Here is an 18,929-nt window from a genome sequence, read left to right as displayed (position 1 = left end):
TCACCTGATCAGGATTTGATGGTCAAAGGTCAAGGTCACTGTGACATCTCCAATCAGCAATTATCAAGGGAGTTCTTTCTAATTTGCACACACATGTAGCGCAAATTTGGACTCACGGTTTAATTTATTACATTTTTGGAGGTCAAAGGTCAAAATGACCTTATCTGAATCTGGAAAAATAAATGATGTAGACAGAAACTGCATGAGGCAAACAACCAAATTGCAGTATTTCTAATTAGCATTATACAACATATTTTTTCTCAGCCTTCCTTTTGCCCCAAACTCTCCTGACAATATCCAGCTGCCGGTTCAGCAACGAGAGTATCATATTTAGCCAGTTAATTTGCAGTGTATAGTCAGGATTAAAAAGGCCTGTGGGATTAAAGCTATCAAAACTATCCAAACCCTGCATCAATAATCTAAATCCTGCAGCGTTGAGCTGGTGAGCCCTGTTCTGCTATTGTCATGTTCCCGGCTGACATCTCACAAACTGCTAGTGTGTGTCTGTCCTTCAGTCACCACAGCAGCCACATGAGTAATTCAGAGGCACCATAACATGTCTCAGTGTTTGGATCTGGCCCTCGACTGTTACAGAGCAACACAGTCTGAAAATATCTCTGGAATGCAGAGGGCTGAAATGTTTTCATACTGCTCCCTAATTGGTTTGACCAAACCCTGCAGATAATAGAGACAAATGTGCAGCTCCATTAGTTTAGAATCTGCCCTTCATTGCAGTGTGGCACACACATTTTACACAAATTGAACAGTTTTAACATAAGAAAGTAGTCTATAGTGCGGAATGTACTAAAAAATATATTGTCCAGTGTGTTAAAAAAGCCATTGTGGTGTTTATGTTCAAATGCTGACAAGAATCAAGCGTTTCCTTCGACTCGTGTGTGGTGGTCGGGCCAGATGGCAGCAAGGTAACTGTATTTCTCAGCCTGTGAATCCTGTCAGGCAGCGTGAGCAGAGAAAGCTCCTCTAGTGCAGTAACTACCCCCTGGAGGCTGTTTGAAGACTCACTGTAAGAGAGAACAATGAGAAGAGAACCTTCCCTTGTTACATACATCATGTATGACTGAACCCGTATGACCAGATAAGTGTTTGGATGGACTTTGTTAAACCCAGCGATTATTTGTGAGATCCCTTCACTGAGGAGAGATCGATACATGTGTATGAGAACGTGTATTCATCTCCACAGCAGTGGAAACATTTTTACGATGAGACCCCGTCGGTGTGATGCTTCTTGGCATCAGGCCAGTGAGGACTGGAGAAAGGTAGAAGCCCCCGGAGTGGAAACACTGGTGGTAATGGCAGCAGATGGAAGATGGAAATTTCCTTTGGAAACAGTTGGATCGACCTGCAGGATCAGGTGGGGATGGGGGGTTGAATAAAAAATTCTGACAGGAGCCAATGAGGCTTCAGTGAGTGAGGCGAGGGAAGAACATTCAGACATCAGACAACAGGATGAAAGAGACTTTTTACAGCCTGTGTGGAAAATGAAAATCCGTGATCGGGACAAAGATCTTTCTTATTGAACTTCAACCAAACGCACTGTAACTAATGAGTCTAATGCGACTGTTAAAGCCCTTCTGTGTGAGCCTTATGTTTTGGTTGAGGTCAGTGTTGGGGTTAGTGTTCCTTGAGGTTATTTCAGGCCTTCTCCTAATTTTATGCTTACAAATACTGAAGTGGTTTAACAAAACTTGTTAGAAATACTTTCTCCCAAGCTCTAAAATATACAATTCTTTTCATTCTGAATCCTCAAAAGCTCTAAAATTACAATCTAGCTAAAAGTATCTAATGTAGAAATTTCATCCTGAAATGTAGTGAGGGTGTAAAGCTGCAGAAAAAGGAAACGCTCAACTCATTTAGTGCAACTAAATACACTTAGTTACAGTCCACCCTGTAATGTACAGTATATTACAGAATTTCATAACTGCACCAAATATTTATTTTTAGTCAACAGATAATGAACATGAAAAAGTCAATAAATGCTTTATATCAAGCCAAATTATTGATTTATAGAAAGGTGAAGTTCTCCCTGTAATTAGCTCCATTTCTTTCCTCCCTGAGAAACAACTGTTTAAGAAGTGATATTGATTAAAAAGCTGTAGATGTAGATTTATACACGTCCCAGCTTGGCCCAGGTTCCAACACTTAAAGTTTCATAGAAGCAGCCTTCAGATGCTGTCTTACTTGGTCACTGAGACAGGTGAGACGTCAGAAGGTCCATGGGGCAGAGGGGAGAAGCTGATAAACTGTGCTGCACTGAGTGTCCTCTGCTGTGCCCTGTGGATGCTGCTGTCATTCTGAGTTTATGTCCGTGTGCACTTCCACCACTGGAGGCCACGGCAGCAGTACACGTTCAGTGTGTCTGCACTGAAACCTCAGACCATCGGAAAACTGCGGCTCTTATTTATAGATGAACAAAGCCTTATTCTTAAAAGAGCTGAATTTTATTCATGTGTCACAACACACCTATAGTGCAATCATTATTGTGTATTTCATAAATCAACATTGCATATATAAAAGGAAAAAGCCCATATAAAACTACATTACCACAAGTGACAATTTCAGAACACAAAAAGAAATTTGCAGGTTTAAAAAGAAGCTTCAACATCCGCCCGACACAAACACAATTTTCATTGAGAATCAAAATTAAATCTAGAATCTCCTTCCACCAGGTTTCTTATTAAAAATGTTGATTTTTATCTGAACTGAATCATTCTGGACGGCACTCAGCGGTATTTGTCTTGTTGTGTGTGTGTGGTTTTTGTGAGAAAAGGGAATCACTCCAAGATATAAACGAAGACGGACTCCGAGCGCTTCCTGTGGAACTCCACCAGGACAGCTGCTCTACTCGTTCTCGAACTTGCTGTACGGGTGGTCCGAGTCGCTCAGGAGACCTGCGGAGGACACGGGAGGCAGAGAGAGAGGAGACAAAACCAAAACACAGAAAACGCATCAGTGAACATGATGTGCTCGGCTCTTCTGCTTAGCTTCGCTACTTTTTCCGTGTGTCTCTGAGGCAGCGAGTCTCAGATGGAGAAAACATTGTTCAAATATAGTACAATACATTCTTAAACTGTTACAACTACATTGTTTATCCAATTCACTCTTTCTCTACGACAGTACGTCAGAGCTATATTTAGCAGAATGATTTCACAGTGATTTAACATTGCACTTCAGTAAAGTCGAAGGACTTTTGAGACACGGTCTTTAAATATAATTAAAAACACCAGCAGTAACTGTGATATTCCCACTTTCACATTCACATTATGCAGCTCAGCTACATATTTCATTACACCCTTGCTCATATTTTTCTAACGCCCTGGCTCAGCATTAATTCATGCCCCCTTCTAAAAATCTGAACTCTAAAGCCCGTGCTGGGATAAACCTGATGATATCCCAAGGGGATCTTTGCCATGACCTGCAGTGTTCTCAGTCTGAATAGATCTCTCCATTAAACTGTGTAAAAATGAGGAAGTACAAGGTGTGAACAATGAATCTTTCGCCCTCATGTTAATGTGGAACAACAGCTGCTGATATTGATGATACAGTAAAGAGACATCTGTTATTGATAACATTCCAATACATGAATGTGTTGCTTCGCTGAGTGTTGGAAATATCTGTCAGGGTTTTATGGATTTTAATTTTTTTTGCTTTGAGCTACAGCACGTAAACAATAAATTCAAAGTCATCTGAACGAGAAACTCGGTTGAACGTGTCCTCGCTGTGGCTTTGCACTCTGCGTGTTGTTACGATCCATGTCAGTAACGGTGTGTGACGATCCAAAAGTAAACTGGAAGCCAGCAAAGCAGAAACACTGCTGTAAAAACAACTGTTGGGTTGAATGACTTAACAAAGACAGCTGAGGGAAGCTGAGGAGGAGCCGACTGCAGATGTCAGTGGAAGCTGCTATACGGAGAATTAAGAGCTGTTTAATATCTCATTTCCTTTTTTATATTCTTCCCAGTGATGTGCTTAGACAAGCTGCATATAGAGTGGAAGCTCCGCAGAGCAAGCAACAGGGACCCAGCTAACAGGTCGCCCACTAATTCGGGAGGTCGACCATTCCATCCCCTGCTCCTCTAATCCTGTGTCAAATGTCCTTTGACAGCAGGTGGTGTATTGTAATCAGTGTTGTCTGTCTGTCACAGTGAATTTTAATCCAACTTGGCAAATTGATTGAGGGCAGGGTTGGGACCTGCACTATTGATTCCTTCACGGGTCAAGGTCACAGGATGGGATCAAAGTTCCAGCCTAATGCTAATGCCTAAGAAATACATTGGAAGCACATACACATACATATAAACAGAAATGCTCTTTAATTCAGCTACAGATTGTGTTTATTTTTACTGCGGTGAAATAAATAGCTACAGCACACACATAAAATCTATATATACTGCTCATCAGATCTTATAGTATCATTTTACAGTGACATTATCATGTATTATACTCAATGCTTATGATTTTCAAGTTATAATAATTGTATCGTTTTGTAACATTCACCTGTGTTTAAAAGTTCAAACTTTGGATATATATTAAAAGATGATGGCTTAATAATCTCTAGAGTTATTATGTTTGTATGCTCTTGTTGCCAAGTGACAGTAAAAATCACAAGGTTATTGTTTAATAAACTGCTGGAGATTTTGTACCCGTTTGACTGAGAGTTATTGGTCACTAAAATAGAAATGATTTGGCATGGAGTTGGCTCAATTTCATAGCATCAATAAAATAGCTACTGATGCAGCAAACTACCTTTTGTCATAATGGTGTAGTTTAGCTTGTTTCATTTCTCATGGGTAGATGTAAAGTATCTGATATCTCATCTCACTTTACTTTCCATGTAGCTCATACCCAACACTGGATTTCAGACTACAGGCTCAGAGCTGTTCTCATGTATGCAGTAGTACATCCCAATAGCTGTAAACACTGATTAGTCAAATCTCAGATGGGAAATTAATATCAATCTTTTCAATTCTCTCCTTTTATCTATAGTTGGCACAGTTGGTCACATTGGAACTTTATTTTGAATCCTTAATGTCTGTGTCAAACTTTTACCGAGCTGTATTTCTGCAGACGGTTTACATTTGCTTTCAGTCTGCGGGATCAAGATAAGCATTGATTTACTCCAGTAGAATTGTCTTATACAAGCTGATATTGTGCTGGGTGTAAAAATGCTTACAACTATAATTCATATTCCCTTGCCGGGATCCTTTTGACATGAAACTATTTTTCATTAAGCTGAATAACCTTGTAGTCATGCATTAAGGAATCTTCAAGCAACTTCAGCGATGCTCGACCGAGAGCTGGAGCTTTAGTAAAGAACGTGTCGGAGCATTTAGTCTCGGAGGATGTATAACAGCACCATGGATTACGTTTGCGAGTAAGAATAAAAAGCGTACAGCCTTGTCAATCAGTAGGAAATCATTCCACACACACAGCTGACATGATCCCACATCAGCAGCTGAAGATTAATGATTCCCTCTTCATCAAACCTGTTTGTAAATGTCAATCCCTCCTGTTTTTGGGATTACAGTGATTTATTGTTTAGTCAATGTATTGATTATTATTATTCAATGTAAAATGTAGCAGAGCATTGCTGTTTAATGTGAAAGTGCGAGAGTTAAATGTTTTCCCTTATTGTACTGGCAGTTAAGAGATTAAAAGTGTCATATCTTAATGGACAAAAGTCATCAGGAGATGAAGTTTATCTGACTGACCTAATTGTGACATTTCATGAAGTGTGCTAGAGAAAGCAAAAATAAAATTAATATATCCTGCCCCTAGCCATGAGGACACGTACATTTGACACGAGCCTATGATAAATTATGCCTAAATTGACAATGTGCCTAAACTGAATTAAACAGACAGGAGTTCTCCTGACGTGACCCGAATGGCCACGCTCGGGGACCAGGCATTTACTCTTGAATAATGCATTTCAGGCACAGTGCATGGAAATGAAAGTCAATGCCAATTCAACATGCATCTGAGACAAAGCGGACACGAGCAGAGCAGAGGTCAGGCGGTACATCCTGCACTGTGTTCGACTTACTGATCAACTGGAGTATAGCAGGTTCATACGTCGCACACAGATGTGCACCGAGTAGGTCCGACTCTCATTAAAGAGTTTGAAATGAAGTGTTCAGGGTTATACAACGTAATCTAACAATGGGTCATACATACCATACTTCTTGCGGATCTCATCATGCCGCGCATTCTTGTTCACTTTCCTGTACAAAAAAACACAATAAAGACGAAAGGAGGATTAAACTTTGCTTATTCCACACATAAAAAAGTATTTTACACATCTAGTCCAGTTCATTCGGTCCAGCCTGTTAAAGGTTACCAATAAGTTATTACAAAAACATGACAGGTGGTAACATTCATCTGAGAATTTTGGGGAAGTCATAATCAGATAAACTTCTGTAAGATAAACTTCTGCTGTACATACGTTTACCAAATTCTTGAATGAGTACGGTGCAAAATATATAAAAAGTTTACATGTTTAGATTCTATGTTCGGCAACAAGAACTAAGTGTCTGGCAACAGATGCTGTGGCCCCCACAGATCTCAACATCAGTCAGTGTGAGATCACATGAAGAGACAGAAGAGCTTTGGCAAGTACCTTTTAAAACTGTGTACCTGTGGGAGGTTGATGTTTTGAAGGAACAAGGTGGCGACAGCAAATAGTAATTCAAATTTGTTTTTTGTCTTGTTTACTGCACTCTATATACATCCTTACTTTGCATTTCCCATGTGCATAAAACCTTACAATGGCCCTTGAGAATGAATGGGCAGAAGATGGATTGAATAGTAGCTGAGCTTTTGAATTCAATACAAAATGAGCGATTTTCTATTTAAAATACCCGTGGTGAATCTGTTTTGACGTTACCCTCAATATGACCCACAGCAGAGTCTGCTTTTTACAGCAACCTCATCGTGGTGTCACTGGAGGACAAGTGAAGCTGAATAAACAGAGTTCATTTGAGCAAATAGTAAAATTCAAAAATTTGTGAGTGTTTTTTAAATATCCACTGATCATTCTTGGTGCGTACGCTTTATAGCTCCCCTTTGCACTACACCTGGCTGACCCATTGTAAGCACCTGGGAGTTCTCATGAAACATGTCAGATTGTGCAAATGAACGTGTTTCCTGATGAGAACACGAAGCTATGGAGGCAAACAGTAGCGAGCAGCTCAACATGGATATCCATGACGACAGCCTGCCCTCTGTTATGGAAGAAGTCTTGCCATCAGATTTAACCATGAATTGGACTTGGAGGAAGATGATGACCATGATCAAATCATCTTTGGTGAGAGGCCATACAGGATATGTTCGAGCCAAGATCCGAAGCGGGCAGTGCATTTTCCATTGGAGGCAATATGAGTACGTCCGAATCTAATATGAGTCCTCAAACATTTGAAACCATTTCCCAGGAGGAGAAAAGACATAGCTTTAGGTGCATGAATACTATGTTGTTTTTTGTTTTGACATATGTTTGGCAAACTACACGTGATAAAAGCAGAAACTGAGACAAAGGATTACAATTCATCTCCTGGGGCCTTTAGAATGTTAAGGTAAACCATCTAACATTTTCTCAGATACATCCAGCAGACAGCAGATGAATCACAGCAAACAGCTAATTTAAAGATGCAGAAAACTGCAGTTAGCAGTGATAGTCTCACACCGCAGCCAAGATCACGACAGCTCCTGCATATTGTATCTGTAGCTACGCTTGCAGTTCTATGATGCTCATCATAGTGCAGGGCCTGGACACAACACACTTTTCACTTAATGCCTTGGTAGTGATAAATTGATGATACTTCTGCAGTTATTGCTTTTGCTTCCAAAAGATAAACAGAGAAATAATTATTATTTATGCTGCTATAATGATTACTTGTTAAAATTAGTCATCGAGAACAACCATCAAAACCATTATGTACTGTACTGTGACAAAGAAAACATTTAGGCTACAGTATATCACAATAATACAAAAACTTCCATTTGATATATACCTTCATATCCCACTATCAATAATGTATTGATATGCTGTACCATCCACCTCTACAAGTAATTTATTGCTGTGTTATTATGATACACGACAAAATGGAGGATGAAGAATTCCAAACCACAGAGTATGGGGAAATATTCTGCACAACTTTTCCTTAATAGCCAACCATGTATGAAAAAAACATTCCTTTAAGATAATAGCATCGAAAACTCTCTCCATTTTTCACGCCTTGCAGACTTCAAAATAAAAAAAAAATCTGACAGCAAAACACAGTCTCTGAATTCCTTTAGAACCTTTTAGAGTTCAGTTTATCTCTGTGGGTCCTTCTCCATCGGGGCTTTTATCTGTCTTTTGCAATACTCTCAGGCCTGGCCTTCTTCTCCACACTCAGACTTTCTAACAAAGGTTTGGGAGGAGGTTTTCTGCTCTGGACCTCAAGGGGAGACCACTATACTTCATATGGTCACAAAGAGCTGGTGTAAATCAGTCAGTGTTTTATGACCAGGTAGTGATCTGTGACGAATCAGGGTTTCTGAGCTCTGCCTGCCATCTGTCCCCCCCGCCCTGCTGCTGGCTTGTAACCTGCTAATTGACTGACATGTTCAAACTGCCTCCACATATGACAGCATTCAACAAGTGGGAAGTCAAGAGATGACCAAAGATAAAAGCGAAAGAAGGATTAACAAAATTTTCAGCACTCCTTGAAATACTGAGCCCGATCTGAAGGCAACAAATATCCTCCCTTCAAGAAGCTGTTTAAAGTTCTGCTCGGACTTCAACGTTTCATCGATATATTCAGACCCAATTGTTGAGCTCTTTTCTCCCACATGTTGAGAGTAAGACACAACACCTCCAGAGGGATAAGGCAGATTGTGGCAGATCCACTGCAGACACCAGGCAACAGTTGATAACTAACAAAATAAAATTGGTTGAGGGCTTCTTCACTATCAGAACATTCTGACCTTGTATGACCCCTGAACGTGCCTCTGTCCAAAGTTCTTCTTGAATTGTAGTATTTCATTGACGGGCAAAACTATTGCCACTGCTGCAATCTCAAATAGTCAGAATTACACAAATCTGATAAATAAAGTAAAAGAAATGACCTTTTTCTTATACTTTTATCAATTAAAGTACTTTTATTTTGAAGGGGAAATACATGAAGTGGAGTTACGTGGCAAGCTAGGTTTAAGTATGTTCAGCCTTCACAGAGTGAGAGAGAAAAAAGCAAGGTGAGAGAAAGGTAGCTAAACCAAACGATACACTTGTTAGATATATTATATCACCTATATAATTTCCCGAGGTTAACCCTGCCCCTCATCCATGTCAGCTTACAGGATAAGCAGTATAAATAATGGATGAAAGGATGTACCTGTATTGATATTCACTCTGACTGCGTGCATACACCAGCTATGTTCCCGGGCTTCCCGTCCGGCTTACTGCAGTTGTCACACACATGATCCAGGGGAAAAAAGTCAGGTGGACCAACATCAGTAGGAACATTGGCCAGCTGAGGTTTAAGGTTATCCACTGAACTTGAACTGTGTGTTTTAATTTTGTGACCGGTGGTGTACACCTTCTTTGGTTTCTATCTGTTTTTCTTTTCGTTATGTTTTGCTTGTTGTGGCACACTTATGGCAATTGTATTTCTAAAAGTATCAATATCATGAGGCATTCAAAATAGTAAAATGATTTAAGGTTTCATTGGAATTGGTGTTGGTGATTGCCGGCTCAGACTGTCATCCAGCCCTGGCTCAGTGCGCTGAGTTCATACTGCAGTGTCGACATGCGCTATAGTGTCTCCCATGATGGGTCTTATCTTTTCTGAATGTCCTGCTCGCAACACAAACCACGTCTATGTAGGTCAGTGCACTAACTCTGACTTCAGAGATTTGATCTTGCTCACCGCAGGAAACCCTGACTAGACTCAAGATTCTGCACGTGAGAGAAAAGCTCATAGAGGTTGGATAATTCAGCTTGCAGGCACACACAGGCACACACAGGGACTGTGATCTTGCCAGCACTGCAAGTGATGATTGTAAACCAGTTTTTGTGTGTATTTCTGCACGACTGCCTCGCTAAACAACATGTCATGGGAGGATAAATGCACTGAGAACACAGAAGCTGAATAGAAACATGAAGCTGAAACATTTATTGAAACGAGGAAGAGGAGGGGGTTCAAGGTCTACTGACACACACTGCTATACGATGAAGTGACCACCACTGTTTCCTTGACAGTGGATGGTGCTCCACAGGATGTAGCCAACTCTATTTATGACCACATTACCAAAGAGCAGCTGCTCAGCCTTGCTGATACAATTGGCGTTTTGAGATGCAAGTAGAGGAACACTGAGCGCCTCCTCTGGGACATGGACTTGCTGAGGCCGCACACAAACACCAGTTGCTTGGTAAAATATACAATTGGCCTTTTGTTGGGAACTATGAACTATTCTGTTGCAGGAAATCACTTGCAGGCAACACATGTGTATTAGCACAATGAGCCCGTTTTTGTTCGTTATAGTCTGACATCACTTGTAACAGACATTTTAACTAATAACTAAAAACCTTAATTTGAAAATTACCAATCAACACTATTATTCTATATGGTTAACTTTATAGAGGAATCTGTGTATTTGGTACCATTTTTATGTCTGTCAAAAAAGATATCTGCAAACAAACAGGATTTCAATGAAACCCACTGGCAAAGGAATAGTTGTTTTTTCCTTAATTGATTTTAGGTATTTATTATAAATCTATATCACATATCAACAGTGATATCACCAAACACATGTTGGTATCTTAAGTAGTTTTCTGGGACACTGGAACAGTTCATCCTACATTTCCCTGATATCCCTGATAGGTCATTTTTCCATCAATGATTGATAGACATCTACACTTTATGTATCTGTTTACAACAGAGACACAGACGAACATGATTGGATCCTTACACTTTAATGAAAGTTGCTCTGTTATTCCTGAAAAGTTTTGAAATTAAAATCTCTTTTGTCACATATAGCTGTATGCATTTGGGTTGCCATGGCCAGATCACAACAAACAATAGATACTGTACATCCAGCGAACATAGAGCAATATAAGCGGTAATGTGCTCTCAATCCAATATTCTTCTGCCTCTGGGTTTTCCTTCTCTGGTCTGCTCTCTGCTCATTAAATTAGAGAGTTATTATTTGCTGAGACACATACTTTCATATGAAGCCGGTATTGAAATAAACAACTATAATCTGAGAGTGCTTCTTGTGGCTGTTGTCTCTTAAACCTGGAGAGAAGGACTTACCGTTCTTCAGCGCGTTGCTTGTTCTCCTCTAGCCTCCTAGCAAGTAGCTCCTCATCTCTGTCGGGCCTTAAGATATGAGAAGGCACAAACACAAATCAGGATCACTGCTGTTCATAGAACCACAGAACAATCTTATCTGGATGTGACAAATTACACGCAGCCACAAACTGCAACATTTGCTTGAGGGATTATATTTTTCAAAAGCATCATCATCATCATCATTATTCTGACCCTGTGCGTGAGCAGGGTATTGTTTTCACCCCTGTATGTATGTATGTATGTGTGTTTTTGTGTATATTGGTGATTGTTGGTAACACAGGATGACACTGAAAATATCACTGCAAATAATCTTTATTACACTTCTCTTGTTCCGTTTTTGTGTGTTGAAGAGGTGATGATTCAACACAAAAGTCATCTACAGTCTTAGTAAGCATAGCCAACTGGTACATCATTTCTTAAGTGTTGAAGCAGGGCTCACAAAGTTGAATTACAAGTATTGTATTACCTCACAGATGAAATTAAATAACTGTTTCACTATCTTACCAGTCAAAGTATGAAAGATATCAAAGTGAAACCAACCAGGAATAATAAGGCTGAGAATTATACAACGATTAAATGCATGAGTTTATTGAATGTTTGTATTTTTTGTCCGCATCCCCCAGTGTATGCAGCAGTAATTTCGAATAACATAGTTAATAGGATCAAAAGTTCTGCGCATTTTCTAACCAGTCCTAAAATCATACGTAAAAACAAGTCATTTCTACATTACTGCCTTTACCTTTGTAAATGAAATGTAACACTCTTTAAGAGCTTTGAAAGTCTTTGTTTCACAGTAAATATACAATCAACACTAACACTGAAAGGCAGGAGCCGGCTTGTCATTGAACCTTACCTTGGCCCACGCTTCTTGCAGCAGCAGCAGCGGCAGCACCAGCAGCAGAACACCATAATGCCGATCAGGATGATTCCCCCGATCACAGCCATGGTAATAATCAGGGCTTCAAAGTTTACTGAAACAAGCAAGAATGCAAGCAATAAATATTTGTACAGACAAGTATTTTACATTGTTTATTCTACTATTTATAATAACACTATGTATTCTAATATTGATAATAATACTATTTGTTCTGCTATAATACACAGATTAAAGGAAACCTGACACATAAACTCAAATAACATTTTACATTCAACTTGTTTGGCAATGGCGCCACCTGGTGCCTTCTCTGCAACACTGCGAGGTATAGCCTGTAATCCAAATCCAAATCCAGTGAAAGCAGAAGTGGGACATGAAAAAGACTTTGTGTTGAAGCCAGAGATCCCTTGAGCATAAGCCTTATACCAGTTTTTGATGGTAATAGACTGAAGTACTCACTTTGCCAAGTCAGTGGTAACACACTGATCTATCAGCAGTGAGGTTTACCACAGTGACACAAAGAAGGTAAATTAGTTCACTGACTTTGTAAGGCATTGTGGATTTCCGTTACCCTAGCAACATAATCGAAAGTATTTTTTCTGATATAAATATTTTCTCAGAAATTCCACCTGTCAGCACATGGATAAAGCAGAAACTCTTTTTGTGGTGAGCCAAGGCACGTGGTTAATATTACAGAGAAAGAGGAAACATTATGGGCAAATTAAAAAAGTTGGAAACTTAGACCATTCTTACAAGTAGATTTATCATTTATTCTTCCTGCAAAGTATATGCATTTCTCCATGTTTTCATAACTCTATTGGAGCACATTCAAGACCTTGTATCTGGAAAAAACGAAACTGGACTTCAATGTCGTCCTTTGTTTGCATTAAGTCAGTAAATATTGAACAAAAAGTTCCCACCCTGCTGACGTTATTAAACAAGGAGGGTGTACAGTCTCTGGGATATTATCCATAATCAGCTCGGAAGACAATAAAAACAAATAGCTTTCCATAACCAGAATAATTTGTGACTGCCATGTGTTACGTGTTCAATTTACATGGAATTAAGTCCTCTACCATCTGGATTTAATGGAACAAACCTTCCATTTTAAGGGATATTCACCATCAAACAGAATTTTGACTTATTAATACCGTGTTATCAGTTTTATGAACACATATTTGACTGCGGCAGGACAATTTAGATTAGGATGGACCACCACAGTCTGGGTACATAATGGGAAACACAGTTTTCACAGCAATTGCATTTGTGTGGTGATGTTTGAATCCTCACTTATTATGCTGCTATTTGCACATTCAAACATTAACCGGTTGTTATAAAGAAGAGCTGAACTGGCTGAACAGACACACACAGAGTCCATTCAAATAAGGGTGTTTTATTCCCTGGTGATTTTAGTCCCTTTCTGCAGAAGTGGCCACAACTTTCATATCACTGCAGCTAAAGTGGAATTAAGAGCACAGCGAGACTGGGGTCTTCACAGTTTGATCTATTTATCCGTATATATTTTCTGTCTGACTGGAGACATATGTTTAAGAGAGGTAACAGGTTATTTAATCTTGTGCTGTTATTGGACGATTGTAGGAAACCTTCCAGGCAGGAATTATTAATAAGAGCAATGACTGATGTTCAGGCCCTGGATCAGGTTTCTTTTTTCATGTTGCTATTTTCTTTTAACATCCAGTGAAGAGCACCTGTTTAGTGGGTATCTACACTTCCTGAAGATATCCTGATATGTGATCACACAAGCTGCAACGCCAAACAAATAGGGTCATAAGGATTAACGCGATAATTATCATAGGATTTAAAATGTATATTGTTTGATATTATTCCATCTATCATTTGATCAATTATTTAAATGTATCAAATAACTATTTACTGCAGCAGACTCAAAATACCATAAACATATTTTATTACCTGGGCTATATTCATGTCAAACAGTGTGGACACACGATCAAATGCTCTAAACAAGCATGAAGGGTACATATCATTATCTAGATATGAAATTACCTCCATGTGTACGTGAGACTTTGGTCATTTCACACAGCCCTACAATCACTTTGTTGACAATCTGACTTTTGAGAACTCAGTGGACATTATTATATAAGTACTCATTACTAACTGTGTCAGACAGCACCTATCTCTACACTCTGCCTTGAATTTAATCGGAACGACAAACCTCTAACTTTAGCTACTTTTTCTAGGCTGTGAGAATTTAACACTGATAGACGTTATGCACAGACACACAAACACCTGCCAAAGTACACAAGAACACCTGCCTGAAGTATTTCGTCCAATTGCTTCCTCCTAAAAATGTTTCTAGGTTTGTTTCCCTGTATGTAACAGGTTTCACCACTTGTGTGACATCTGCCTGCAGTTTTTTGCAAAATAAGATATAATCTCATGGATCAACTCACGCCAACACATGCCCCATCGGGCATCGGCCAGCGGGCACAGTGACGCTGGGGGCAGCAGCCAGCGCACTGGGTATTCGGTGCAGTTGTTGGTGGAGAAGCACCAAAGACACTGTGAAGACAAAAAAACAACAACATTAAACCACTGAATGACATGTGATTATCTCGCTTTCAAACATGCGGATGTACTGGCTTCCCTTTAGTTTCATGGGACAATCAGCAGAAAATCCTGGGTTTTGGGACTTTTAGTCGGGCAAAACAAGTCAGATGAGGACATCAACCTTGGATTTATGAAACCGAAATTATCATTTTGCTCTATTTTCGGACATAATCTGTTCTGTTTGTCTTTAAATGCAAATGAGAGCAACATATGTCAAGGACTGAAATGGGCTGACAGTTCCTCTTTCCAGTGAATCGGATAGTTGCAATTACTCGTCATTTTCCTTTGGGATTAACCTGCTGAATTAACTGAATAGGATGATATGGTGATTATAAGACTTCTTGCTTGTGAAAAGAAGCACAAGCTAAATCTCTGATGACTGATCTAATAATCTAAGAGTTATCAAATAAGAATTATGTGGAGCACATTGAACCTAACAAGGTCACACAGCTGTTGCTGGTCCACTGCAGCTCTTTTTGAGGGAGGATTTGGGGGCAGACAAACCACGAATAAAAAAAAACACACTAATCCCTCCTTCCTGTCGCTGCTGTTTTGACTTCTATCACCACGACGGTAAATTAATGTTGTGTATTCTCCTGGTGCGGAAGGAAGTTACGTGCAGACAAACAAGGAGCCATATAAACAGCGACCCGAGCAAAGGTCTGTCCCTGCCCTTCTTCTCCTGCCCCACCTCACGGATGAGAATCTTACCCTGGCATGGGGCACGCAGGTGTCACAGTTCTTGTAGACAGCGCAGGCTGAAACACACGAACAGAAACTTAACTCACAGAAAGTGACGCAGAGCCACGACAGCCACAACCAGCTGTGGCGTACTTTTATAAAAACAACACTGAAGAGTTCACGTTAAAGTTTCTCGTCAACAAGCCAAACTAGCCGAGTGTAAAATGTCGTCCTCACTTATCAAAGTATTCGTCAACTTACGAGTTGCGGGTGTCATAGTAGGTTCGTAGCATTCCCCCAGGCTAACGATGCTAACGCACAGCACAGCGACGGCAGCACACAGCGAGGGGCTCATTGCTCGTCTGTCGGAGGGGAAAGACATCGTGAAGACCACGGAAGAGCAGCTGGGGAGCTGGACTCTGCAGCTGAGGAGCTGGACTCGGGCAGAGGCACACAGAACCTGGGCTCGGAGAAGGAAGCGCTGCGCCCCTCCGTTGTTTCTGTTTTGATCCGAGGCTGTCACTTCCTGGGTGTCTGGGGTTAGCTCGTTAGCTCAAGCCTCTACAACCCGGACGGGAGGAGTTAATCTGTCTAAACACAGACGGCCGCCCTCGCGGCACTCGTTTTCCTTTTCGGTTTACTCATTTAGCTATGGAAGCCCATTTCCGCCACTGTGATGAAAAAAAAAAAATTGGTATCTCATAATTATGAGATACTATCTCATAATTATGACTTAGCATCTCATTATTATGAGATACTATCTCATAATTATGACTTAGCATCTCATTATTATGAGATAGTATCTCATTATTATGACTTAGTATCTCATAATTATGACTTAGCATCTCATAATTATGACTTAGTATCTCATTATTATGAGATAGTATCTCATAATTATGACTTAGCATCTCATTATTATGACTTAGCATCTCATTATTATGACTTAGCATCTCATAATTATGACTTAGTATCTCATTATTATGAGATAGTATCTCATAATTATGACTTAGCATCTCATTATTATGAGATAGTATCTCAAAATTATGACTTAACATCTCATTATTATGAGATAGCATCTCATTATTATGAGATACTATCTCATAATTATGACTTAGCATCTCATAATTATGACTTAGCATCTCATTATTATGAGATACTATCTCATAATTATGACTTAGCATCTCATTATTATAAGATAGTAACTCATAATTATGACTTAGCATCTCATAATTATGACTTAACATCTCATTATTATGAGATATTATCTCAAAATTATGACTTAGCTTCTCATTATTATGAGATAGTATCTCATTATTATGACATAATATCTCATAATTATGACTTACCATCTCATTATTATGAGATACTGACTGCAGGGTCTGTCATGCAAGTCAAATGTTGTATTTCTGTTACAGTGGCGGGCGTAGTTATCATTAACTCAAACCTTAACTTGACTTCACTGAGTTCCCAGCCTCTCTACCACTGCTCACCTGCTCTGCTGCAACCCGCCCACAGTCAGACACTAAGTCATAATTATGAGATAGTATCTCATAATTATGAGATGCTAAGTCATTATTATGAGATGCTATCTCATAATAATGAGATACTAAGTCATTATTATGAGATACGGATTGTGGGCGGGGCGCCACAGAGCAGGGAACCCGAGGCTGAGCGGGTGCGGGGACAGCAGCCTTACTCGCGGAAGTGGGCGACTGTGCATCGATACAGAGACATAACAGGATCGATCCATGTTTTCTGCTCCGTTCATTGTCTTAGCGATGTGCTGCCGCTGAATAATTATAACAAGCGCTGCTCCAGCATCAGAACAGACGCTCATTAAAAGTCCGGTCGTCCTGTGTGTGTCTGTGTCTGCTTCCGCCTCACTTCCCTCTGACCCGCGCTCACTTCACACTTTAACAATAAACACCAGCACCGATCACAACTTATTAGGACACGTACAGGACTGATGTTTACTTTGTGTTTGTTTGAGTTCATGAAACACGTGTTGTGTGGAGCTGGGGACTACGTGCACACGGTGTTTAAACATGTGTTTCGTAACGTGAGATGTAACGTGACGCGCACAGTACAGGACCGTCAGCGTTAAAGTGACGGAGCGATCCGAAGTCTTGATCGGTCATCATCGAATAATTACTAAAAAATACATGTGATTATCAGTTTTAGTGAAGAGGAATAGAGACAAGCATACACACACACACACACACACACACACGCAGACTCGCATGACAGACCCTGCAGTCAGTATCTCATAATAATGAGATGCTAAGTCATAATTATGAGATATTATGTCATAATAATGAGATACTATCTCATAATAATGAGAAGCTAAGTCATAATTATGAGATACTATCTCATAATAATGAGATACTAAGTCATAATTATGAGATGCTAAGTCATAATTATGAGATACTAAGTCATAATAATGAGATACTATCTCATAATAATGAGATGCTAAGTCATAATTATGAGATACTATCTCATAATAATGAGATAGTATCTCATAATAATGAGATGCTAAGTCATAATTATGAGATAGTATCTCATAATAATGAGATACCAATTTTTTTTTTTTTCATCACAGTGGCGGAAATGGGCTTCCATATTTAGCAGCCTGTTTTCGATTAATTTATTTTGGAACAAGATGGTATTCCCCCAATTTATTATTTTATCCATCAAAACATTTCAGAAAACGTACACAAATATTATGTATACAATATTTATATATCAAACGGGAATATGTGCACTCCTCTTTTATTTTATTTTTATTTATTTATAATTCACTGCAATAAAAACATCTTCAAAAAAAGGTTTCATTAAATTTCAGTCAAGCTTCTGAATTACATCTACATTGTAAGTGGCTGTGGAATGGTAGGTCAGAGTGTGGTAATTTGACAGTATATGATATTAGAAAACAATAATGGCAATAATAATAAAGTCATAATTATAGTTTAATTTTACAGGGGGAATAAAAGAAGATCTGTTGCCTCCGTTAAACTTTGGAGCATCTACTTAAGTTATATTCAACAAGCACTTGTAACTGAGTTATACTATTTAGTATACTGTAGATCTCTCAAATAACTAAATAATTATTGTTTTGGCTCATCAGCACCACATCACCATAAGCATCAGGACTTTGAAAAGAAAACTAAAAGTACTCCGAAGAAGGAATTTCCCTGCTCAAGATTTTGGATCCAGAAGGCAGAAGAAGTGGAACTCTGGCGAGCACAGCGTCTCCTTGATGCTTATTTCTTTATTTGTTTTGCTTGATCCTTATAAAAGAACGACTTTATTCAAATAAAATTACAACGTTATTCTCGTTATATTATTAATTTAACTCAAAAAACTCAGAATTCAGTTTCCTTCAAGTTGGCCCTAATACAAAAGTCAAGCTAAAATGCCATAGGCTGTACCAAAAAGAT

At 39.3% G+C, this 18,929-nt stretch overlaps 1 protein-coding gene across 2 annotated transcripts; it reads right to left on the bottom strand.

The window, feature by feature from the left end:
• Positions 1–2,437: 2,437 nt before the first annotated feature.
• On the bottom strand, positions 2,438–16,084 carry LOC133014257 (pituitary tumor-transforming gene 1 protein-interacting protein). Of its 2 annotated transcripts, none has more exons than XM_061081445.1 (7): positions 15,730–16,084; positions 15,523–15,569; positions 14,655–14,763; positions 12,202–12,319; positions 11,310–11,375; positions 6,193–6,239; positions 2,438–2,909 (listed from the first exon to the last, which is right to left on the bottom strand). In XM_061081445.1, exons 1-7 carry the CDS (start codon positions 15,872–15,874, stop codon positions 2,860–2,862), a joined length of 582 nt encoding a protein of 193 aa, XP_060937428.1. In that variant the 5' UTR covers positions 15,875–16,084; the 3' UTR covers positions 2,438–2,859. The 2 variants fall into 2 exon arrangements, with proteins under 2 accessions (XP_060937428.1, XP_060937429.1); XM_061081446.1 differs by having other exon boundaries at positions 15,754–16,080.
• Between the last annotated feature and the right edge of the window lie 2,845 nt (positions 16,085–18,929).

This window comes from Limanda limanda, chromosome 11 (genome assembly GCF_963576545.1).
Source record: "Limanda limanda chromosome 11, fLimLim1.1, whole genome shotgun sequence".
Classification (NCBI taxonomy): Eukaryota; Metazoa; Chordata; class Actinopteri; order Pleuronectiformes; family Pleuronectidae; genus Limanda; species Limanda limanda.
This window is presented reverse-complemented; position numbering and strand designations above follow the sequence as displayed.

What these genes read in the sequence shown, in the direction of transcription:
- LOC133014257 (XM_061081445.1), bottom strand. Translation starts at nt 15,874, where the DNA reads ATGTCTTTCCCCTCCGACAGACGAGCAATGAGCCCCTCGCTGTGTGCT. An exon ending in CCTGCGTGCCCCATGCCAGG is followed by an intron (nt 14,764 to 15,522) that starts GTAAGATTCTCA and finishes TTGTCTTCACAG; the next exon opens with TGTCTTTGGTGCTTCTCCAC. An exon ending in AAGCAACGCGCTGAAGAACG is followed by an intron (nt 6,240 to 11,309) that starts GTAAGTCCTTCT and finishes TTTTTTGTACAG; the next exon opens with GAAAGTGAACAAGAATGCGC.